Here is a 24,496-nt window from a genome sequence, read left to right as displayed (position 1 = left end):
TTTTTTTCGCCACCTGTTTTTTCTTAATCTTTGAAGTGTCTATTTTAAGATTCTGACAGGTAACAGGATGAAATAATGTCCCATGACATTTATTTTTAACCCTTTAATGCATCTATGCTAATTCTGAACGGGAAAAAAAATATGAAGAAAATGGCATAGCTCCTTGAGTTAACAACCTATACAGACAAATGAGCACACTTTTCCATACAATTCTGGGCCAAGGAATTTAACCGAATGGTTATTTTTAAGTTTTTTACACATTTTGACTTGATTTTGGGACAAAAATATAAAAAAAATGCAAAAAAATGTAAATTTGCCTGTATGTTTTCACATTACACTAAAATCATGTGCATTAAATATAAACATCTTGGGGTTTTTCTTAAACTTTGAAGTGTCTACTTTAAGATTATGACAAGTAACAGGACAAAAAATGTCCTGTGGGGCTTATTTTTAACCCTTTACTACACCTGTCCCAATTTCGAACCTGAAAAAAATATTAATTAATTGGCATAGCTCCTTAAGTTAACAACCTATACAGACAAATGAGCACACTTTTCCACACAATTCTGGGCCAAGGAATTTAATGGAATGGTTATTTTTAAGTTTTTTACACATTTTGACTTAATTCTAGGACAAAAATATCAAAAATTAGCAGAAAATGTTAATTTGCCTGTATGTTTTCACATTACACTAAAATCATGCGCATTAAATAAAAACATCCTGATATTTTTCTTAATCATTAAAGTGTCTTCTTTAAGATTCTGACAGGTAACAGGACAAAAAATGTCCTGTGGGGCTTATTTTTAACTTTTTACTACATCTATCCCAATGCCGAACCTGAAAAATAATCAAGAAATTGGCATAGCTCCTTGAGTTTACAACCTATACAGACAAATGAGCACACTTTTCCATACAATTCTGGGCCAAGGAATTCAATAAAATGGTTATTTTTAAGATTTTGACACATTTTGACTTAATTCTGGGACAAAGAGATAAAAAAAATAGCAGAAAATGTTAAGGTCGCATGTAGGTTTTTACATTATACTAAAATCCTGTGCACTGGATAAAAACATTCTGAGATTTTTCTTAATCCTTGAAGTGTCTACTTTAAGATTCTGACAGGTAACAGGACAAAAAATGTCCCGTGGGGCTTATTTTTAACCCTTTACTACACCTATACCAAATCCGAACCTAAAAAAATATGTAGAAATTGGCATAGCTCCTTCAGCTAAAGCCCTATACAGTCAAATGAGCACACTTTTCCATACAATTATGGGCCAATGAATTCCATAGAATGGTTATTTTGAAGTTTTTGACACACTTTGATTCAATTCTGGGACAAAAAGATAAAAAAAAAATAGCAGAAAATGTTATGGTCGCCTGTATGTTTTTTTACATTATACATTATATTTACATTAAGAAAAGTCTACTTTTAGATCCTGACAGGTACTAGGATGAAAAATGTAATAAGCTGCAGAACTAATTGATGATAAAATCCAACAATGTACTAAAAATAAAGTATTAGTATAGTGTGGTACTAATAATTTTAATCCTCATTATCACCATTGAAGAGATCATAAAATCTCTGTCCCTTCCTCCTGAACATCTGTCCCCTCTACAATCAATCCTGTCTCTTCTGCTCTTGCAAAAATGTCAAGAGAAGGAGGGAAGATGGGGCAAACTGACCAGACCGGCTCCAACACCCCCTCTTCCATTGTCTTCTCCCAACCCGTGCCCTGATCGTAAGGGTTTGGCCTTTCAGATTTTGGCTGATCTGTCCTTTTTTAGCTGGAAACCCTGTAGTTTACTCTGTCTACTTTAAAACCTGCATCCAGGGCTCTGTTAACACCCACCATCTTTTGCAGCATCTTGGTTCTCACGGCATTAATGGAGGTCAGTTGGCTAATAGACATACATAACATTATCTCCTGCTGGAGCTCATTGCTGTCCTGCCACAATGTACCAAGCTGCAGCTTCTTCAAGGGAGCTACTTCGACTTTGCTCTTAAAAGAACACTGGTGCAGCATAGTGTCCCAGAAGAGTGCTCCAGTATTTAGATCCCAGAGCTCCAGCTAGCTCAGAGACATTCACTAGCTCACTATGCAAGCCAGTTCTGTGGTCAAGAAACATGGTAAGGTTGACACTGCTGACATGGTAAAGGAGGTTCAGTAATGTGTCGGTGTTCAGGGTCCTCATCACACTAGACTTGTACCCCCACTTTACAGCTTGGTGGAGGTACAGGACAACATGGGTCTCCTGGTTTGACTGCAGGGCGTGGATCTCTGAACCCTGAACCCTTAACAAAATGTAAAAAAAAATTACACATACCTGTATATTGAAGACTCCATTCAAATGTTTTTATAGCATTTGGATATGTGATGACTAATGTTAAGCACCGATAACTATAGTCAACTTACTTGGACATTTGTTAAAGTTAGGCAATTGGATCTCATATACCCATACCACTGCCCTCACTTCTCTAGCCCAGATGCTGCCTCATTGCTCCCCCAGACCTTGAGAAGCAGATCACATAGCTGCTTCTTATTTACCTTATTACTAAGAAAGCATTTAAAGTCACAAGATTTGTGGGTGTATGGGCCACCAATTATGACTTTCTCAGTGGAGAATCATCTGACCCTCTCCTGGGCTTTAACAGAGTCTGTCTGGTAGCAATCTGTGGAGATTAAGTCCTGCTTGAGAATCAAATGGTTTAAGAGCTGCATACAAATCTCTCCACATGTTGGCTGAAGGTTAGTCATCATATGGAAAAGAGCATTGACATCTAGTATGAAGAGTGCATCCTTAGGGTAGGTGACCTCCTCATCTCTATCTTGAAGGAGACGGTGGCCTTGATTGCTTTGTGTGCACACATTAGTGCCAGAAGACTTCAGAAAACTTCATGAAAGTTTTCTCCATGATCTTGTCCAGTACTGAGAGAGCCCCTGGGATTAGAGATAGCTCCTAGCTTGATGTAGGTGGGAGAGGTCAATGTTGGCAAGAAATGCCTCAAACCATGTTAGGTATCTGTATGGATATGGCTTTAAGCCAGCTTTACATAGTGGCAGGTCAACAATGAGCTCCAACAGGAGATAATGTTATGTATGTCCATGGTCAACTGACCTCCATTGATGCTGGAAACTTTCATGAAGTTTGTGAAGTCTTCTAGCACTAATGTGTGCACACAAAGCAATCAAGGCCACCACTGAGGCAGCATCTGGGCTAGAGAAGTGAGGGCAGTGGTATGGGTATATGAGATCCTATTGCCTAACTTTAACAAATGTAAGTAAGTTGAAAAAGGCTCAGACCTTAGTTATCGGTGCTTAACATTAGCTGTCATCACATATCCAAATGCTATAAAAACATTTGAATGGAACGCTAGAATTGTAGAGTCTTCAATATACAGGTATGTGTAAAAAAAAAATACATTTTGTTAAGGGTTCAGGGTTCAGAGATCCACACCCTGCAGTCAAACCAGGAGGAGACAGACACCCGTGTTGTCCTGTACCTCCACCAAGCTGTAAAGTGGGGGTACAAGTACAGTGTGATGAGGACCCTGAACACCGACACATTACTGAACCTCCTTTACCATGTCAGCAGTGTCAACCTTACCATGATTCTTGACCACGGAACTGGCTTGCATAGTGAGCTAGTGAATGTCTCTGATCTCAATACAGTTTTACATTGTACTCAGATTTGATTAAAAAAAACAGTAATAGTTTACTAAATACAGAAAAGCTTAAAGCTCACCTTCCGCGAAAATCCGATTTTTCTTGTTTTTTGTGGAATACAGTAGGTCTCTCCGAGTTGAATGTGTACACCTGCACATTAAACTGTTTTGCAGCCCCCATTGTCTGCAGGAGCTAAGCAAAGAAATCCCCCCTCCCCCCCTCCGAAAAACGGGTGAATTTTGAATTATCTTTCTGCCTACATAGGCAGAAACTCACAGACCAGCCCACCTTGGCTCGAGAAACTCCCAGAGGCGGAGCTGAAGCGACGCAACATCACCGCTCATCAGTTAGGAGGTGGGAGGCAGTGAGCGGCAGAGCGGTGGAGGGGCGTCGCAGTGCTCCTAGCCAATCAGAGGAGAGATATTTGCATGCTGTTTGCATGTATGAATATTCATGAGCAAAGCTGGAATCCGGTCATTTTGGACACACGCCTAAAACAGTCCATTAAAAAAGAGCTATACAGAGACACCTGAGCACTTTTTTTTTTACAAAAACGGCTCACATGTCATTCATTCATACTAGAGACCACAACTAGACATTTTAAAATGAAAGAAAAAACGACATTGTGGCAGGACAGCAATGAGCTCCAGCAGGAGATAATGTTATGTATGTCTATTAGCCAACTGACCTCCATTGATGCTGTGAGAACCAAGATGCTGCAAAAGATGGTGGGTGTTAACAGAGCCCTGGATGCACGTTTTAAAGTAGACAGAGTAAACTACAGGGTTTCCAGCTAAAAAAGGACAGATCAGCCAAAATCTGAAAGGCCAAACCCTTACGATCAGGGCACGGGTTGGGAGAAGACAATGGAAGAGGGGGTGTTGGAGCCGGTCTGGTCAGTTTGCCCCATCTTCCCTCCTTCTCTTGACATTTTTGCAAGAGCAGAAGAGACAGGATTGATTGTAGAGGGGACAGATGTTCAGGAGGAAGGGACAGAGGGACAGAGATTTTATGATCTCTTCAATGGTGATAATGAGGATTAAAATTATTAGTACCACACTATACTAATACTTTATTTTTAGTACATTGTTGGATTTTATCATCAATTAGTTCTGCAGCTTATTACATTTTTCATCCTAGTACCTGTCAGGATCTAAAAGTAGACTTTTCTTAATGTAAATATAATGTATAATGTAAAAAAACATACAGGCGACCATAACATTTTCTGCTATTTTTTTTTATCTTTTTGTCCCAGAATTGAATCAAAGTGTGTCAAAAACTTCAAAATAACCATTCTATGGAATTCACTGGCCCATAATTGTATGGAAAAGTGTGCTCATTTGACTGTATAGGGCTTTAGCTGAAGGAGCTATGCCAATTTCTACATATTTTTTTAGGTTCGGATTTTGTATAGGTGTAGTAAAGGGTTAAAAATAAGCCCCACGGGACATTTTTTGTCCTGTTACCTGTCAGAATCTTAAAGTAGACACTTCAAGGATTAAGAAAAATCTCAGAATGTTTTTATCCAGTGCACAGGATTTTAGTATAATGTAAAAACCTACATGCGACCTTAACATTTTCTGCTATTTTTTTTATCTCTTTGTCCCAGAATTAAGTCAAAATGTGTCAAAATCTTAAAAATAACCATTTTATTGAATTCCTTGGCCCAGAATTGTATGGAAAAGTGTGCTCATTTGTCTGTATAGGTTGTAAACTCAAGGAGCTATGCCAATTTCTTGATTATTTTTCAGGTTCGGCATTGGGATAGATGTAGTAAAAAGTTAAAAATAAGCCCCACAGGAAATTTTTTGTCCTGTTACCTGTCAGAATCTTAAAGAAGACACTTTAATGATTAAGAAAAATATCAGGATGTTTTTATTTAATGCGCATGATTTTAGTGTAATGTGAAAACATACAGGCAAATTAACATTTTCTGCTAATTTTTGATATTTTTGTCCTAGAATTAAGTCAAAATGTGTAAAAAACTTAAAAATAACCATTCCATTAAATTCCTTGGCCCAGAATTGTGTGGAAAAGTGTGCTCATTTGTCTGTATAGGTTGTTAACTTAAGGAGCTATGCCAATTAATTAATATTTTTTTCAGGTTCGAAATTGGGACAGGTGTAGTAAAGGGTTAAAAATAAGCCCCACAGGACATTTTTTGTCCTGTTACTTGTCATAATCTTAAAGTAGACACTTCAAAGTTTAAGAAAAACCCCAAGATGTTTATATTTAATGCACATGATTTTAGTGTAATGTGAAAACATACAGGCAAATTTACATTTTTTTGCATTTTTTTTATATTTTTGTCCCAAAATCAAGTCAAAATGTGTAAAAAACTTAAAAATAACCATTCGGTTAAATTCCTTGGCCCAGAATTGTATGGAAAAGTGTGCTCATTTGTCTGTATAGGTTGTTAACTCAAGGAGCTATGCCATTTTCTTCATATTTTTTTTCCCGTTCAGAATTAGCATAGATGCATTAAAGGGTTAAAAATAAATGTCATGGGACATTATTTCATCCTGTTACCTGTCAGAATCTTAAAATAGACACTTCAAAGATTAAGAAAAAACAGGTGGCGAAAAAAAATCCACTATGTGCTCGTGGACCCCTGTTTCCATCTAGACTATTCCTTTTGGGTCAAGCAGCCGTCAGGAGCAGGTGAATGCTGGAAGAAAGTTGACAGAAAGCTAGATACAAGCCAAACTTAGGTGATAGAAACCTTATTATTATCAGTAATAACTCTCATCTACTCTAAAACGCTGAGCTGGTGGAGCCAAGACGCAGTTTGTGGTGAATGAGGAGCTTATTAGCCTGATACACAGAGGTTTTTCTGCATCGGTGAGTTACTTTAATACTTACGGCGCTAGCCGACTATGCTAAGCTAACGACTATGCTAAGCTAACGACTATGCTAAGCTAACAATGTATTTTCTATGGAATTCTAGCGATGCCAGCGCTTAAACGAGTCAATATAACTGTTTAAAATTATCTTTGACTCTTATAACTGAAACTATGCAAGGAGTGGGATCTGTAGAGGTAGAGAGTGCGTATTTATACACTTTTCGGGTATTTTTCAGCCTGTTTAGCCACAGGCTGGGCCGTGTGTGGCCGAGAGAAGTGGGCGCCACAAATTCGCGCGCAGTACAGACCCGCGCTGCAGAAATTTAACCCCTTGTGTGACAAGCGGTGCATTTATCTTTATTTCTCTGTACATAAATCCTAAAATGTTGTAAATGTGTTCAGTTATATTGTGAATGTGTAGTTAAGTGTGAATTATTGTGTTTAGAGCTGATATCTGTTCATATAGAGCTAAACTTTGATATTGACTGAGTTTTATGACCTATTATAGGTCAGGTTTTTTGACTAGAGTTCGAATTGGATTCCCTCGTTCCTACGTTTGATGGCGAGCCTCCCTGGACTTCGACCCTGAAAGCTGTTTGCAAGTACTGTGGACAACTCTGATCTGTGAAACCCCTTTTTTCCTTTATTGCTGAACCTTTATTCATCTTCAGAGCGGTAGGAGAAATACTCACCATGCCATAGACTGGACTCTTTGCACATACCCACACTTCAACTCCAACTCCCACCTGTGAAACAAAAGAAAAAAAAGAACTTTATATTGTTGTGGTTTTGATATATGTATATTGTGTTATTATTTTAATTGAACTTAATTCTTGAATTTACACAATCTAACTAATATTCTTGTTATTTTATTTTGGTATTCTGGTGAAAAAGGGATATTCTGATATTGATACTGAGGTTGATATTGATATTTTGCATATATAAATATATTATTATTATAGATTTTCCTACCCGGGTAGTAGTAATATAAATAGTATCACATACAACAACATCAGGGAAAGTTAATATTGGTATTATTCATATTGAATTCTATATCTTTTGTTTATTATTTTCTTTTATTATAATAGTATTATAATAGTATTCGTACTTACCTTTTCAATAAATGGAGGCTTCCATTAAGCTCCAAATTCCAGAGACGTGGTGCAGTGTTGTTTCTCACGTGGTGTTGTCCTGGGCTCCGTAGACGATCCTGGTATCTTCTGACCGGCCTATAGTTATCCTTTCTATTGCTCAGCATATTAGTGCTTGATATTAAAATATTGAAAACTAGCTAACACATTACTACTCTGTAGTAATCGTTACAAAAAACTTGGCGAGCTCAGCCAGGAGCCTATCTCCATTAAACACACACTCGAGAGCCACACTGCACAACTGTCTAATCAAGCTAAGTTGATTCACACCCTAAAAATGGAGTTCATTGAACGTAATGGTGTAAAAGTTCCTAATTCTGTGGTCGTTAGTGGATTAACTGGGTCAGACTGTGATGAAGAGATGTTTACATTCTTGAGAGAAAATGGTGCCATAAATAGGACACTAAAAGTAGATGACACTAGTTCTGAATTACATTCACAAGTAATTGTAGAATACAGTTCCGGTTCTGCTTTGCAGACATTACAACCCCTTCTACCCTACCGTTGTACGCTTGCCAACGATTCAAATACTGTATGCTGCGTAAGAGCATTAGCGGACGTTTACTGTCAGGGGGCGGGTAGTAAGATCACTCACACTTATGTAGGTGAGCTACAGAGAGTAGCTAAACTAAGTGGGAGGGATTTAGAAGCAGTCCTGAAAGAAGCCCTGGATCACATTGGTGAAATCATTGACTCATCTGAGCCTGTTGAACAGAAAAGTCCTGCAGCAAGCCCCGACCAAACGTCAGAGCTAAACCTGTCTGCATCTCAATCCCAAGCCCTATTTGGTGCTCACCTGAAACCTACCTCTGATGACAGCAGGAGCCATCATTCTGCAAATTCCTTGTCGCCCCCTAAGCACAGATCAGTTCCACTGCTTGATTCTAGGACACTCAATCCACCTGAAGTGCAGAAAGTAATAGTGGAGCACATCGTGAGAAGTGAAGATAAATCTCCCTTCGCTGGTTCATCTGTGAGATTGAGAATCTTTTCTGGCAAAGTTCCAAAGCCATACAGCGAGGTCGACTACGACACATGGCGTTCTCAGGTCGGGCTGATGCTCAGCGATCCATCAGTCCATGATAGAGAAGTAACACGCAGGATTCTTGAAAGTCTTCTGTCCCCTGCTGCTGACATAATCAAGCACATCAGTCCAGAGTCTGCAGCCACAACATACTTGCAGCTATTAGATTCAGCCTATGGTATTGTAGAGGATGGAGAAGAATTGTTTGCACAGTTCATGAGTACTCTTCAAGATGCAGGAGAAAAGCCTTCAGCGTACCTGCAGCGTCTTCAGTCTGCACTGAGTCAAGCTGAAAGAGCAGGTGGTGTTTTGGCTCGTGACATGAACCAGCATCTCCTCAAGCAGTTTTGTAGGGGCTGCTGGAATGATAGTTTACTGGCAGACCTGCAGTTAGAACACAAGATAAAACACCCCCCGCCATTCGCTGAGTTGCTGCTGTTACTGCGCACAGCGGAAAACAAGCATGAAGCTAAAGTTGCAAGAAGGAAACAGCACTTAAGCGTAGCTAAACAGAAAACTTCAGTGCACTCACACACTATGTGCAACCGTGGTGTAGTCAGTAGTGTAGTTCCAGTTGAGCCAGTTTCCACTGAAATGAGCGAACTGAGGAAAGAACTAGCTCAAATTAAAAGCCAACTAACCTCCATTCTGAAACTGAAAAGTGAAAGAAAAACCTGTGTGAAGCCTGAATCTTCATCAGAACCACTGAGACAACCTAGACCTACAAAACCTGACCATGCACAGAAGAAAGAGAGAAAGACTTTGGCTAAGAAAAACACCAGTGAAAAGCCCAAGCCCTGGTATTGTTTTCGCTGTGGAGAAGATGGACACATTGTGGCTAATTGTGAGGCTGAAGCTAACCCTGCTCTAGTCGCTGCCAAGAGAAGAGAGTTAAGAGAGAAACAAAGAGCATGGGAAGATGAACAAAACCCTTTAAACTGAAGCCAGTTTCTGTCATGGGACAGCCAGGAACTGAAGATCATTCTCGTCCCACCACCAAGAAAGCTGAAAAACCACATACTCAGCGAGCTTCACTAAAATGTGCACAAACAAGACAACCCTGTTTTATACCTAAAGGATTGATAGGAACCAAATGCACAGCTCAAGTGAAAATTGGAAAAATTCAGACAAACTGTCTACTTGATACTGGTTCCCAGGTAACCACAATCTCCCAATCATTCTTCAACCAACAACTACCAGCACACCAGATGAACCCACTTGGTGACCTGTTGGAAGTGGAAGGAGCTAATGGACAGACGGTGCCTTACCTGGGGTATGTAGACCTGAGTATCACTTTTCCTGAAGAATTTGCTGGAGCAGAGGTGGAAGTACCAACACTAGCCTTGGTTGTTCCAGACCTAAATTCTGACACTCAACCCCAAGTCCTCATTGGCACAAACACTTTGGATGTCTTGTATATGACCATCAATGAAAAGAATGTGAGAGAGTACAATTCCAGTTCGTACGGTTATAAAGCCGTATTGAAAATACTCAAAGCAAGACTTGAACAACAACAAAACCTCACTCATGGGTTAGTCAAACTCCACAGCAAGAACTCTCAAGTCATTGCTGCTGGAGAAGATGTGGTCTTAGAAGGCTGTATTTCAGTCAAGCAGCAGATGTTTGGAACTATGGCTGTTTTAGAACATCCCACATGTTCCACTTTGCCTGGAGGACTATTAGTAAAGCCCTGTTTGATGAGCATCCCTAGTAGGTCATACCAAAAAGTACCTGTGATGTTAAAGAATGAGTCTGGACATGATATAGTAATGCCCCAGAAATGCATCATTGCTGAACTTAATGCAGTTCAGGCTTTATTACCCCAGCCGTCCAGGTCAGCTGAATCTGAATCAGTCAGTCCTGAATTGAGCTTTAACTTTGAAGGTTCTCCTATCTCTACTGAGTGGAAAGAGCGTGTCACACAAAAGCTGAGCAGCTTGCCTGAAGTCTTTGCGCATAATGACCTAGATTATGGAAGAACTAATAGAGTCAAGCATCACATAAAACTCTCTGATGAGACTCCATTCAAGCATCGAGCTCGACCTATTCACCCACAAGATCTAGAAGCTGTCCGCAAACATCTTCAAGAGCTCCTGCAGGCTGGTATAATCAGAGAGTCTGAATCACCTTTCTCATCTCCCATAGTAGTGGTGCGGAAGAAGAATGGAGATGTTCGCTTATGCATAGACTACAGGAAGCTGAACCTTCAGACAGTTAAAGACGCGTATGCTCTTCCAAACTTAGAGGAGACCTTTTCCACACTCACAGGGTCAAAATGGTTCTCGGTGTTGGACTTAAAATCTGGGTACTACCAAATTGAGGTTGAAGAGACTGACAAACCAAAGACTGCCTTTGTGTGTCCCCTTGGATTCTGGGAATTCAATCGAATGCCACAAGGGATCACAAACGCACCAAGCACATTCCAACGCTTGATGGAAAAATGTATGAGCGGCATGAACCTGAAAGAAGTCCTTGTATTTCTTGACGACTTGATTGTTTTCTCCAAGACTCTAGAGGAGCATGAAGTGAGGTTGCTGAAAGTCCTAAATCGTCTCAAAGAATATGGTTTGAAGCTTTCTCCAACTAAATGTAAGTTTTTTCAAACTTCTGTCCGATACTTAGGCCACATAGTATCGCAGGATGGAGTTGAGACTGATCCCAACAAAGTAGAAGCCCTAAAAACATGGCCAAGACCCAAAGGATTAAAAGAATTGAGATCCTTCCTTGGTTTTTCAGGCTACTACAGACGTTTCATAAAAAACTACTCTAGTGTTGTCAGACCACTCACCAACCTAACTGTTGGATACCCACCTTTGAGGAGAAGTAGCCAACTCAAGAAGGAGCCAAAACAGTATCATGATCCGAAACAACCATTTGGTAGCCGCTGGACTCCTGAGTGTGAATGCTCATTCCAGGCAATCATTGAAAAACTCACCTCAGCACCTGTCCTAGGATTTGCGAACCCCCAGCTTCCATATGTCCTTCACACTGACGCCAGTACTACTGGACTGGGAGCCGCATTGTACCAAGAGCAAGAAGGAAAAATGAGGGTTATCTCCTATGCAAGCAGAGGGTTATCAAGAAGTGAATCTAAGTACCCTGCACACAAGCTTGAATTTTTGGCACTCAAGTGGGCGGTCACCGAAAAATTCAATGACTATTTGTATGGAAGTCCATTTACTGTCGTGACTGATAGTAACCCACTTACATACATCCTCACTACTGCTAAGATGGATGCCACAAGCTACCGGTGGCTAGCTACGCTGTCAACCTTCAACTTCAAGCTTAAATACAGGGCTGGGAAACAAAATGGAGATGCTGATGGTCTTTCCAGAAGGCCCCATGGTGAGTTGACCAATGATGCTGTTTCCAGGAAAGAGCAAGAACGAATCCAGCAGTTTGCTAATACTCACCTGGAGGGTTCAGATGTTTGCGTGAGCCAAGATGTCGTGAAAGCTATCTGTGAAAAGCATTTTGTCAGACATACATTGGACGAATGTCAGCAAGACAATGACATGGTGGCACATATACATTCTCTGGTCGTTTCTTCAGGTTCCATTCCAGATGGTTTCGTTGACGAAGAACAAAGTGGGTTGCCCGTAATTCCACAAATGTCCGAAGAAGAGATCCAGAACCAACAAAGAGCCGATCCATGTTTGAGGGAAATCATTCACCAGATGGAGACAGGAGAGACAATTTCTCCAGCGGTCAGAAAAGAGCTGCCACAAGTCACCCATTTCCTAAAACAATGGAAAAAGCTAAGATTGTACAACAAAATCTTATATCGTCAGCGCTTGGACGGAGACAACCCTACTTACCAACTGGTCTTACCTGAACCATCAAGAGCTGTTGTTCTCAAAAGTCTACACGATGACATGGGTCACATGGGAATGGAACGGACACTTAATTTGGCAAGGTCTAGATTCTACTGGCCGAAAATGTCTGATGATGTAGAGAGAAAAATCAAGACCTGTGACAGATGTGTCCGAAGGAAGACTTTACCAGAAAGAGCAGCACCCTTGATGAACATCACTTCGACTAGACCCCTTGAACTTGTGTGTATGGACTTCTTGTCCATAGAGCCTGACCGAAGCAACACCAAGGATGTTCTCGTGATTACAGACCATTTCACGAAGTACGCGGTAGCAATTCCCACACCAAACCAAAAAGCTCAGACTGTTGCGAAATGCCTCTGGGAAAACTTTATAGTTCATTATGGCATCCCTGAATGTCTACATAGTGACCAAGGTCCAGATTTTGAATCACATGTCATTAAGGAATTATGTCAGATTATGGGAATTCGCAAGTCACGTACTACGCCATATCACCCTCGCGGGAATCCTGTGGAACGCTTCAACCGAACTCTGCTAAATCTCCTTGGAGTTCTTAGCGAGGAAGACAAGTCAAAGTGGAAACAATTCGTCAAGCCCTTGGTGCACGCATACAACTGCACAAAGAATGATGTGACTGGGCATACCCCATATGAATTAATGTTTGGAAGACAGCCAAAACTACCTGTAGACCTAGCATTTGGTTTGCCCTTGAGGGATAAGCGTTATAAGTCACATTCCCAGTACGTCCAAGATCTCAAGTCACGTCTTGACGAAAGCTTCAAGTTAGCCCAGCAAAGTGCAGAGAAAATTGCAAAAGCTAACAAGACCAGATTTGACCGGCATGTCACTGCCTCTAAACTAGAAGTTGGTGACCGAGTCCTTGTAAGGGCAGTCAGACTCCGTGGAAAGCACAAACTTGCTGATAAGTGGGAGCCAGACATCCACATAGTGGTTAAACAGGCCGAAAACTTCCCAGTCTACACAGTCAAGCCGGAAACTACAGATGGTCCGCTGAGAACTCTGCATAGAGATCTGCTTCTTCCTTGCAATTTCTTGCCAGATGCTGCTGCGGAGCCACCTGTTCCGAAACCCCAACAAAAACCCAGAACACGACAATCTGTTGAACAAGAACCAGTAGACCAAGATTTGGCCTTTGATGATGAATTTCTACACTACAGAGTCACAGATCGACCAGTAGTCAGACCCACCAGTTTCACTACTATTTATGAGGTACCTGTGAGAAGAGAAACACAAGAAAACTCACCTGAAAAGAACTCACCTGAAGAAAACTCACCTGAAAAGAACTCTCCTGATGAGAACTTTTCTGTTAATAACTTACCTGCAAATGATGTACCTGTAATGTCATTCCAATTCCTAGACCAAGATTCAAGTACACAAATGGAAGCTGAAAGAGAAACTGAAGATGTTCTGCCTGGAGCTGAGCAAAGTGAATCGAGTGAAGACACTGACTCTGGCGAATCAGATTGTGTCAGACGGTCTAACCGTAAAAGAGAGCAACCTGAGCGCCTGCACTATGCTCAGTTTGGAAACCCAGTTGTCTCCATGGTTCAGTCTTTATTCCATGGCCTAAGCACAGCTTTTACCGAAGCTTTGAGAGACATTCCAGAACCTGATTACTTACCTTGTTCCCATTCCAAACCTGTTACTGCACAGCCATACAGATGCACCGGGACGTGCATACGTTCAAGCGGGGAGGGTGTAACCCAGGTTATAAAAGTCTGAATTATTTAAAAAGTACATTTTATTATTAAAAAGGGCACGTAATTAATATATAGTCTATTACAATTAAGAATAGCTAATTCTTAATAAAAACACAATAAATAAAATAAGTCAATTAAATAAGGAGCTGGGAAAATAATGTAAATAAATACAGACACAAATATTAGAGTAAAATAAACTTTATTTAATCCATAAATAATTATTTTTCATATTTTTGGGAATACTTTGTTGTTTTAGTAGCACGTCACCTATTGCAGCCAATAGGGTGATCGTATTACGCTGACATGAGTGGGAAATACTGTTGACCCTGACCCAGCACTTCCTTTTGGGTCAAGCAGCCGTCAGGAGCAGGTGAATGCTGGAAGAAAGTTGACAGAAAGCTAGATACAAGCCAAACTTAGGTGATAGAAACCTTATTATTATCAGTAATAACTCTCATCTACTCTAAAACGCTGAGCTGGTGGAGCCAAGACGCAGTTTGTGGTGAATGAGGAGCTTATTAGCCTGATACACAGAGGTTTTTCTGCATCGGTGAGTTACTTTAATACTTACGGCGCTAGCCGACTATGCTAAGCTAACGACTATGCTAAGCTAACGACTATGCTAAGCTAACAATGTATTTTCTATGGAATTCTAGCGATGCCAGCGCTTAAACGAGTCAATATAACTGTTTAAAATTATCTTTGACTCTTATAACTGAAACTATGCAAGGAGTGGGATCTGTAGAGGTAGAGAGTGCGTATTTATACACTTTTCGGGTATTTTTCAGCCTGTTTAGCCACAGGCTGGGCCGTGTGTGGCCGAGAGAAGTGGGCGCCACAAATTCGCGCGCAGTACAGACCCGCGCTGCAGAAATTTAACCCCTTGTGTGACAAGCGGTGCATTTATCTTTATTTCTCTGTACATAAATCCTAAAATGTTGTAAATGTGTTCAGTTATATTGTGAATGTGTAGTTAAGTGTGAATTATTGTGTTTAGAGCTGATATCTGTTCATATAGAGCTAAACTTTGATATTGACTGAGTTTTATGACCTATTATAGGTCAGGTTTTTTGACTAGAGTTCGAATTGGATTCCCTCGTTCCTACGTTTGATGGCGAGCCTCCCTGGACTTCGACCCTGAAAGCTGTTTGCAAGTACTGTGGACAACTCTGATCTGTGAAACCCCTTTTTTCCTTTATTGCTGAACCTTTATTCATCTTCAGAGCGGTAGGAGAAATACTCACCATGCCATAGACTGGACTCTTTGCACATACCCACACTTCAACTCCAACTCCCACCTGTGAAACAAAAGAAAAAAAAGAACTTTATATTGTTGTGGTTTTGATATATGTATATTGTGTTATTATTTTAATTGAACTTAATTCTTGAATTTACACAATCTAACTAATATTCTTGTTATTTTATTTTGGTATTCTGGTGAAAAAGGGATATTCTGATATTGATACTGAGGTTGATATTGATATTTTGCATATATAAATATATTATTATTATAGATTTTCCTACCCGGGTAGTAGTAATATAAATAGTATCACATACAACAACATCAGGGAAAGTTAATATTGGTATTATTCATATTGAATTCTATATCTTTTGTTTATTATTTTCTTTTATTATAATAGTATTATAATAGTATTCGTACTTACCTTTTCAATAAATGGAGGCTTCCATTAAGCTCCAAATTCCAGAGACGTGGTGCAGTGTTGTTTCTCACGTGGTGTTGTCCTGGGCTCCGTAGACGATCCTGGTATCTTCTGACCGGCCTATAGTTATCCTTTCTATTGCTCAGCATATTAGTGCTTGATATTAAAATATTGAAAACTAGCTAACACATTACTACTCTGTAGTAATCGTTACACTACTCAATGAGCTAATGAATTAGAATGCTACCTAGTCAGTGAACTAGTGAGTTACATAGTCAGAGAACTAGTGAGTTAGCTAGTCAGTGAACTAGTGGGTTAGCTATTCAGTGAACTAGTGAGTTACCTAGTCAGAGAACTAGTGAGTTAGCTAGTCAGTGAACTAGTGAGTTACCTAGTCAGTGAACTAGTGAGTTACCTACTCAGTGAGCTAGTGAGTTACCTAGTCATTGAGCTAGTGAGTTAGGTAGTTACCTACTTTCAGCATGAATATTTAGCACTCTCGCTAATGTGACTTGTGAACATAACGTTTGTATAATATTTAATTGTAAAAGTATCTGTTGCTGTTTGCTGGAAGCTGCTGTTCACTCCGTGTTTGGAAGGACGCTTGAAGCTGGCGGGTGTTTGGGGGCGTGGTCAGTCTCAGACGAGGGTTCAGGGAACCCGCCAGTTCAGAACCAGCTGACCAATGGAGATTCAAGGGAAACCCCTTCTTCTAAGCCCCGCCCACCCGTGAAAACTGTGCCAAAACTCAGAAGCAAAAAACTGAAGCAGAAGCAAAAGAGGGATTCCAGAAGCAAAAGTCTTTAACAGAAAAATCCAAAAAATCCACAGAAAATTCACAAAAACACAAAAATAAAAGCAAAGACCAAACTGAAATAATTTTCAAATAACTGCAAAGGATAATAAAATAACCAAGTATATTTAAAAATATATATTCGCTATATATTTTTTCTCTTGAATTTGTAACATACAATTTTTGCTTTTGATTCCTAACATTTTGATTGGGGATTTATTTTTTTTGTGTAAAACTTTTGGCACAAAATTCACTCCATAAGAATGTGAGTGCTAAAGAATGCATTTATATTTAGTAACTGCATCACCCTCACAAAATTTGTAATTGAGATTTTTCACTAAAAGTAAAAACTGTGTATGACTAAGATTAATCAGAATGAATAACAGTGAAATGAGTCTTTATAGAACACTCCTGTTTTCAGCAGATTGTTGTTTTTGTCTTTATTTAATTAAACACTTTTAAAAAGAGAAGTTATTCAGGAGTAACAAAAAGGTAATATTACACACTTTTCACACAATATCTACTCTTTATATTCTCTTTTCACAGATCCAAAAGAACTGACGATTACAGGGATAGTCATTCCAGTTATTCACAGGATCAGAACCAATGTCAGTTATAACACAGTCCTCCTCTCCATTGCTGTTGGGTTCTCCTGGTCCCCAGAAAGAGAGAAGGAGAGTATCAGAGTGTTTATCAGAGCAGTGAGGAGTGAGAGTCAGTAACTGCATCATGATCAGAGTTCAGTTCAGGAGTCTCTTACCCAGTGATCAGTTCTGATCCGTCCACCCATTTCCAGACCCCCTCTGTTTCAGCATCACTCAGACCAATCCAAACCCGCTGACCTTTTCTCAATGTGTTAATGAAGACCTGTTGAAGTACAATAACTGTTTACACATTTCCAACAACCCACCTCTCTCCCCTCTGTAAACTATTTTATAAGAACCAGAACTCTGTTAGGTCAACAGCACTGAACTGTGCTCTTCTAGCTGTGTTCAACTTTGTTCTTCTAAACATATTCTTTTAACTATGTTCTTCTCACTGGACTCTTCTTCACTGTGTGTATGATCAATAGAGCTAATAAAATTAACAGTGGTGAAACAAGGAACTGTCATATTATTTTGACAGGACTAAGAAGTCATACAGTGCTTTAGAGGTAAATACACTCTTACTGCTGAGATAAACAGTATTGAACATCTCTCTCTCTCTCTCTCTCTCTCTCTCTCTCTCTCTCTCTCTCTCTCTCTCTCTCTCCTGTTATTCTCTGCTGTTGATGATCACCAGGTCTGCTCCTCTCTCTCTGCAGTCGTTTCTGCTCTCAGTCCAAAAAACTGAAAAATGATCTGAATAAATGAAAAGTGCAAGCGTAGACAAAATGCTAATTTCTGTTGCTGAATATGGAACTGAATGCACTATTGACTATTTTTATATTTGCACTTGATGAACACCTTCAAATAAACTATGAGTACAACACGTTGTGGCCTAAATATAACTCCATAGTGTAACGATGTGGAATGATTTAGATGTACAATTCTGTACCAGTTTAACCTCAAACCAGTGTTAGAATGGTGTTCCTAATAAAGTGATTAAGAACTGCAATTAATCACTAACCCAGTTCAGAAAACCTTCTGTGGAGCCCGTCTCTCTCTGCCTGTAACTGGTCTCTCTCTGCAGTCAGGTTGGTGTAACTGGTCTGTAACTGGTCTCTCTCTGCAGTCAGGTGGGTGTTACTGGTCTGTAACTGGTCTCTCTCTGCAGTCAGGTGGTTGAACTGGATCCACAGCACTGTGATGGCAGTCAGCAGGAGAACACACAGCAGACCCAGACCCACTGCAGCCAGTCTGTAGCGTCTGCTTCCTGCAGAGCGACTCTCTATGAGGAAAACACAGATACATAACTCATTTAAACAATAAGGATACTAAAATGGCAAGTCATAGGACAGAAATATGTAAACTGATCATGAAGGTGTGCCTCAAGGAAAGGCTTCAGTACGCCCACACTTGTATAAGTTGTGAAGTTGAACACTGGTCAGTGTTCTCATGGCAAGGTGAAATGAATTTATGCGAGTTGGCATGAGGTCTGGTAGTAGTGCAGATGGATGGAAACATCCTTCCATTTCTGTAGATCTCTATACAGATATTTAACATTCCTCAGTCCACAGTGTCACAAGTGTAAATTAAAGTCGGGGGGAGTTTGGAAAGGACAAGAGAAGGATATAACTGGAGAAGGGACCAGTGTGGCATCACATCAATGTCAAATGTTGGGGGCGCAAAAAAGGTGAAAAAATCTATCCTGCGAAAAAATTATTGAAAAAAAAAATTGCCTGTGTAAATTTCTGGTGAACAGCTCGTTCCAGGCGCTAAAGCCGGTCTGACGATCCTCGCGAGTGGCTCGTTCCACTTGCTGAAGCTGGGCTGACAGTGTTTGGCTTTTAGCATAGCTAGCTAACTGTCCTGCTGTCCTTCTTCCTCGCCCTCCTCTGGCTTTGCTTCTAAAAGAGGTTATTCGTAGAAGGCAGTGACTCACAAAACCTGAAGATATCAATCAATAGTAATGGCTGAGGAAGTTGACCATGACCCTGCTCCCAAGCTGTCAAAACCACCCCTTTCTACACTTGTGCACAAAAGCTTCACTTGAAATTGTTCAGGTGTGCCTGTCTAATTCCCAAACAACAGAATGCTTAAATCTGCTGTGTTTTTTTGCTTGGGGCACCCACATGCCTAAAACCACCCTGGATAGAGGCTTGGTGGAAAGTGGGCTGTTTAAAAGACAACAAATGCTGCCCCAAATGCCGGCTCAACGCCACTGGCCACATGTGCAACCACTTTTCCTCCACCCAACAGCCTCTGTGAACATGCAGTCAAATTAACGTCCCAGGCTGCACGGGAGAGTGGACCAGGACTAACGAATAGGAACAGGAATAACGAGAGAACCGCAGACCCACTTCCACACCACTCCACCAGCTAAGCAAAATGAACTGATTAACCCAGCTGGGCACATTTATAAGCTGTGATATTATGCAGATCAGTCAATCAATAATACTACCCCTGCTGACATTCAACCATCTGCATGCCCTGCCTCTATAACCATACATCACCCAGTGCCCGTCACAAACTACCCCTCCCATTTTTAGTCTTTTTCAAATATGAGCTTAGGGCTAAGTCAACTGAACTCAGGGAGGTTAGTTACCCTATAAATTTGCTTGGGTGTGGTGGAGGGCAACTTTATTCAATAAACGTATGTTTTAGTCTACAGCTTCCTGTTTATCAGGTCCACAGGGATGCACATCTATCCCCATAAGGTACAAAATAAACAATGCTAAAGTATATAATTTAACAAGTTAATAGGTCCAACTTTCTCACACCCACATTTCACTGGTTTCTGACCTAAGAAGGCCTCTTGGTTGGAAACCTTTCTTTTGTAGGCTTTTCTTAACCAAGCAGTGACACTGGTGTCTGACACACTTGTTCCAGCACCACACACACTCTTACACCACTACCATACATACCTGCTGTCAAGTACACTTATCAGTAATCAGTAATTAGTAATGGTACCTGCTTGTTGTGTCTTCAGGATCCTCATTGTGTTGGTGTCCTCCATCTCTGTGTTGGGGTCATGACCTCTAACAGCGTCTGCACTCTCGTAGATATCCACCACCATCTCCACTTTATCTCCTCTGTTCATCTCCCCAAATCCAATCACATCATCATAAACACTCAGAGACATGTCTAATCTCTAAAAGACTGAAACACTGAATTACTGCGTCTCTGTAGAAACACTACAGCAGTGCTGCACCGCTCGGCTACTTTAACTAAAATAGTGCTGTTAATAAAGGAAGTGTCCAAGTGCCATCAACAATATACAGTTTCTTGTCTGAGCTGAAGGTGTGAAAACAGCAGAGCTCTCATGCTCTTTATTAAAGCTGATCCTAATCTCTCATACACGACTACATTTATGAGATTACAATATAAACTGAGTATAAATTCTTTATGTATGTTTATATGTTTATATGTCCATGCACAGTTCTGAACATCCATTTAATCTATTACTTCAACATTTCTAATGAGTGTTTTATCCACAGTTTTTTATAAACTGATCAGCAGCAGCAGTTTGATTCTCTCTCATAGATGAACTGAAGACATCAACTGTTCCATTCAGAAAACTGAGAGAAATATATTCACTAAACTGAGCTCTGAAAATCCAGTATTTGCTCAGAGTTTCATAATCCTGTCAGGATCTTCAGTCAGGATTAGAAACAGGTTGAGTTTGGGTGTGACGCCATGATAAATCCACTAGAGGGAGCCAATCAGCAGCTTAAATGCTGGATCTGAGAATGTGAGGCTGATCAGTGATTTACAGTCTGCAGTAAAATTACAGATTAAAATATTTTATTAATCTTTGTGGTGTCTCTGGACAGGTCTAGATAATAAAAATAAAGGAGTAATTTATTGTAAAAATAATTAACATTGAAATATTGTAGAATTAAATACAGATTAGAGGGTGAATAAGTGTTTCTGCTGGTGGAGCCGCCACGATTCTCTGTGTAACAGTGAGAAAAACACAGTCTCAGATACGTCTCAGCTCCATCCTCTAACCAGCGCTGTTTACTCAGAAACTGAAAACTTCATAAAGCTTTGTCTCGATCGTTCAGTCTGAGACGCTTCATCTGAAAGAGGGTTCTCTGCTCTGCGTCTCTGAAAACCTGTTTATTATTTTAATCACACATCCAGCACATGAGCACAGTTACAGTTTGTACAGTTTGGATATTGATGCTCTAATGAAGGTTTTCAGAAGCTCCACCCTGAGATAAAGGCTGGGTTTGGGGTTTAGTGAGGACCTGGACCAGTTCAGCTGCAGAGAGACGGTAGGAGAATGGTTTGTGCTGCTGCTGTGCTGAGTGTGTGGCTCCATGTTAATTAGCTTGTGTATAATAGGATGTTTTTGTAGTTGTTATTGGAAGTTATACAGGTTTTAAGGGTCTGACCTAAAGCAGAGTGTTAAGGAGGGTATTTACATTCAGTAGCTGTATCACCATCAGCAGCCGGAGTCCGAGAGAGGACAATTGTCTGTGTTTTCAGCTCAGGTGTCTGTTGGCTGATGTATCAGATCTGGGGATCTGGTGCTTTCTTCTGAGTGTGTTGACTGCCTAGTGATTGGGTATTGGACTTACAAATTGCAAAGAAATTGGAGTAAAATTTGGAATAAATTATTAAATTCAGTTGCTGTGCACTTACCGAGTGTGTGCATTTGCACGCCTGTGTCAGCAGTTTAAAGTAAGTCAATGCATTCATTAGGAGGGATGTCCAAAAACATTTTAACATAACAGGTTGGTTTCCCAAAAAGAGGTTAAGCATATTCTTGTACTACACAAAATGTATAATTGAGATTTTTCACTAAAAGTAAAAACTGTGTATGACTAAGATTAATCAGAATAAATAACAGTGAAATGAGTCTTTGTAGAACACTCCTGTTTTCAGCAGATTCTTGTTTTTGTCTTTATTTAATTAAACACTTTTAAAAAGAGAAGTTATTCAGGAGTAACAAAAAGGTAATATTACACACTTCTCCCACAAATTCTACTCTTTATATTCTCTTTTCACAGATCCAAAACAACTGACGATTACAGGGATAGTCATTCCAGTTATTCACAAGATCAGAACTAATGTCATTTGTTACACAGTCCTCATCTCCCTTAATGTTGGGTTGTCCAGGGTACCAGAACCTATCAGAGAGAAGGAGAGTATCAGAGTGTTTATCAGAGCAGTGAGGAGTGAGAGTCAGTAACTGCATCATGATCAGAGTTCAGTTCAGGAGTCTCTTACCCAGTGATCAGTTCTGATCCGTCCACCCATTTCCAGACCCCCTCTGTTTCAACGTCACTCAGACCAATCCAAACCAGCTGACCTTTTCTCAATGTGTTAATGAAGACCTGTTGAAGACATGTCATCATTTGAGCATTTAAAATTATTCTATAAGAACCAGCACTCTTCCACCTGTAGGAAACCTGTGAGATCAACAGCACTTAACTGTGCTCTTCTAACTGTGTTCAATTGTGTTCTTCTAATCATATTCTTCTAACTCAGTTCTTCTGACTGGACTCTTCTTCACTGAATTTGTGTTTTAAACACAGTCCACAGTCCGTCTTATTAGCTGCACTGATCATATAGGACACTGTAGTTCTATAATTACAGACAGTAGTCCCTCTATTTCTCTACATAATTTATTATCCTACTTTCACCCTGTTCTTCAATCTTCACAGAAAGTGGATGAGGCTATGATTTCAGTGGTTGTTTTTATTTTGTTCACAACTAATTACACAATTTATATCAGAGAAGATTTTTAACTTCTCTTCTCAACCTTTCTTTCATTGAGATCCGGTGCGTGATTTACGTTTTCCCAGTGTTTATGATCAGTGGAGATAAAAAAAATGAACAGAGGGAGTAGAAACAAAAAACTGTCAGAAAATTTAAACAGGACTATGTAGTTTTACAGTGCTTTACAGGTAAATAAACTCTTACTGCTGCGATAAACATTACTAAACAGTTTAATACATCTCTCTCTCTCTCTCTCTTTCTCACCTGTTCTTCTCTGCTGTTGATGATCACCAGGTCTGATCCTCTCTTTCTGCAGTCGTTTCTGCTCTCACTCCAGCTCTTGTACTCACTAGAAATGTAGTAAAGACTGGAGCTGAAGTAGATCCACCCGTCTCTAACTGCTTTATCTATGGATGAAACACAAAAGAAATGCATTATGAGAAAACACCTGTGGTCACTTCTGGGTCACAAGTGTTTGATGCTCTTCACAGTAAAACATTTTAACTCTTTTCTCTGGTTTATATGATTACAATTCTGAGAGATGTGAAACAGAGCTGCCAGAAAGAAATGAGACACAAACGTGTGAGTTAACCTGAAAGAACGTACAATTCAGACTTTACAGGTAAGATACAGATTTAATGGAACATTTTACGGTAGTGATGTACGGTTATGGTTTCAGTGCAAACAACACTGATAAAAGTTTGGAAGACTGGTGATAAAACTGTTAGACTGGTGTTCCTAATAAAGTGATTAAGAAGTGTAAGAATTACTAACCCAGTTCAGAAAACCTTCTCGGGAGATCATCTCTCTCTGCCTGTAACTGGTCTCTCTCTGCAGTCAGTTTGGTGGTTCTGGTCTGTAACTGGTCTCTCTCTGCAGCCAGGTTGGTGGTTCTGGTCTGTAACTGGTCTCTCTCTGCAGCCAGGTTGGTGGTTCTGGTCTGTAACTGGTCTCTCTCTGCAGCCAGGTTGGTGGTTCTGGTCTGTAACTGGTCTCTCTCTGCAGCCAGGTTGGTGGTTCTGGTCTGTAACTGGTCTCTCTCTGCAGTCAGCTTGGTGTAACTGGTCTGTAACTGGTCTCTCTCTGCAGCCAGGTTGGTGTAACTGGTCTGTAACTGGTCTCTCTGTGCAGTCAGCTTGGTGTAACTGGTCTGTAACTGGTCTCTCTCTGCAGTCAGGTTGGGGTTACTGGTCTGTAACTGGTCTCTCTCTGCAGTCAGCTTGGTGTAACTGGTCTGTAACTGGTCTCTCTCTGCAGTCAGGTTGGTGTAACTGGTCTGTAGCTGGTCTCTCTCTGCAGTCAGGTTGGTGTTACTGGTCTGTAACTGGTCTCTCTCTGCAGTCAGGTGGTTGAACTGGATCCAGAGCACTGTGCTGGCAGTCAGCAGGAGAACACACAGCAGACACAGACCCACTGCAGCCAGTCTGTAGCGTCTGCTTCCTGCAGAGCGACTCTCTATGAGGAAACACAGATACAAGAACTTTACTCATA

General features: G+C 40.3%; 2 protein-coding genes and 1 long non-coding RNA gene across 3 annotated transcripts; 2 read left to right on the top strand and 1 right to left on the bottom strand.

Moving 5' to 3' along the window:
* The first annotated feature begins 6,300 nt into the window (after window positions 1-6,300).
* On the top strand, window positions 6,301-7,664 carry LOC125787680 (uncharacterized). The gene is made up of 2 exons (XR_007429472.1): window positions 6,301-6,509; window positions 7,020-7,664. It is a non-coding gene; the product is annotated as an uncharacterized LOC125787680 (long non-coding RNA).
* Window positions 7,665-12,853: 5,189 nt separating this feature from the next.
* Window positions 12,854-15,945, top strand: LOC125787667 (uncharacterized). Its single transcript, XM_049472236.1, has 2 exons — window positions 12,854-14,790; window positions 15,301-15,945. The coding sequence occupies exon 1, from the start codon at window positions 12,979-12,981 to the stop codon at window positions 14,260-14,262; it is 1,284 nt and encodes a 427-aa protein (XP_049328193.1). The 5' UTR covers window positions 12,854-12,978; the 3' UTR covers window positions 14,263-14,790; window positions 15,301-15,945.
* A 1,276-nt stretch (window positions 15,946-17,221) lies between these two features.
* LOC125787679 (CD209 antigen-like protein D) lies at window positions 17,222-23,504 on the bottom strand. Its single transcript, XM_049472251.1, has 3 exons — window positions 23,270-23,504; window positions 17,452-17,561; window positions 17,222-17,357 (listed from the first exon to the last, which is right to left on the bottom strand). Exons 1-3 carry the CDS (start codon window positions 23,438-23,440, stop codon window positions 17,222-17,224), a joined length of 417 nt encoding a protein of 138 aa, XP_049328208.1. The 5' UTR covers window positions 23,441-23,504.
* Between the last annotated feature and the right edge of the window lie 992 nt (window positions 23,505-24,496).

The sequence above is a fragment of the Astyanax mexicanus genome, chromosome 25 (assembly GCF_023375975.1).
Source record: "Astyanax mexicanus isolate ESR-SI-001 chromosome 25, AstMex3_surface, whole genome shotgun sequence".
NCBI lineage: Eukaryota > Metazoa > Chordata > Actinopteri > Characiformes > Acestrorhamphidae > Astyanax > Astyanax mexicanus.
The sequence above is the reverse complement of the archived record's forward strand: the minus strand, read 5'-3'. Positions and strand labels throughout refer to the sequence as shown.

Excerpts from the sequence above, each read along its gene's own strand:
- LOC125787667 (XM_049472236.1), top strand. The coding sequence starts at position 12,979 with ATGGGAATTCGCAAGTCACGTACTACGCCATATCACCCTCGCGGGAAT.
- LOC125787679 (XM_049472251.1), bottom strand. The coding sequence starts at position 23,440 with ATGCATTTCTTTTGTGTTTCATCCATAGATAAAGCAGTTAGAGACGGG. Across the intron at positions 17,562-23,269 it reads TCAACAGCAGAGAAGAACAG|GTCTTCATTAACACATTGAG; the intron begins GTGAGAAAGAGA and ends GTACTTCAACAG. Across the intron at positions 17,358-17,451 it reads TCAGAACTGATCACTGGGTA|CTGGGGACCAGGAGAACCCA; the intron begins AGAGACTCCTGA and ends CCTTCTCTCTTT.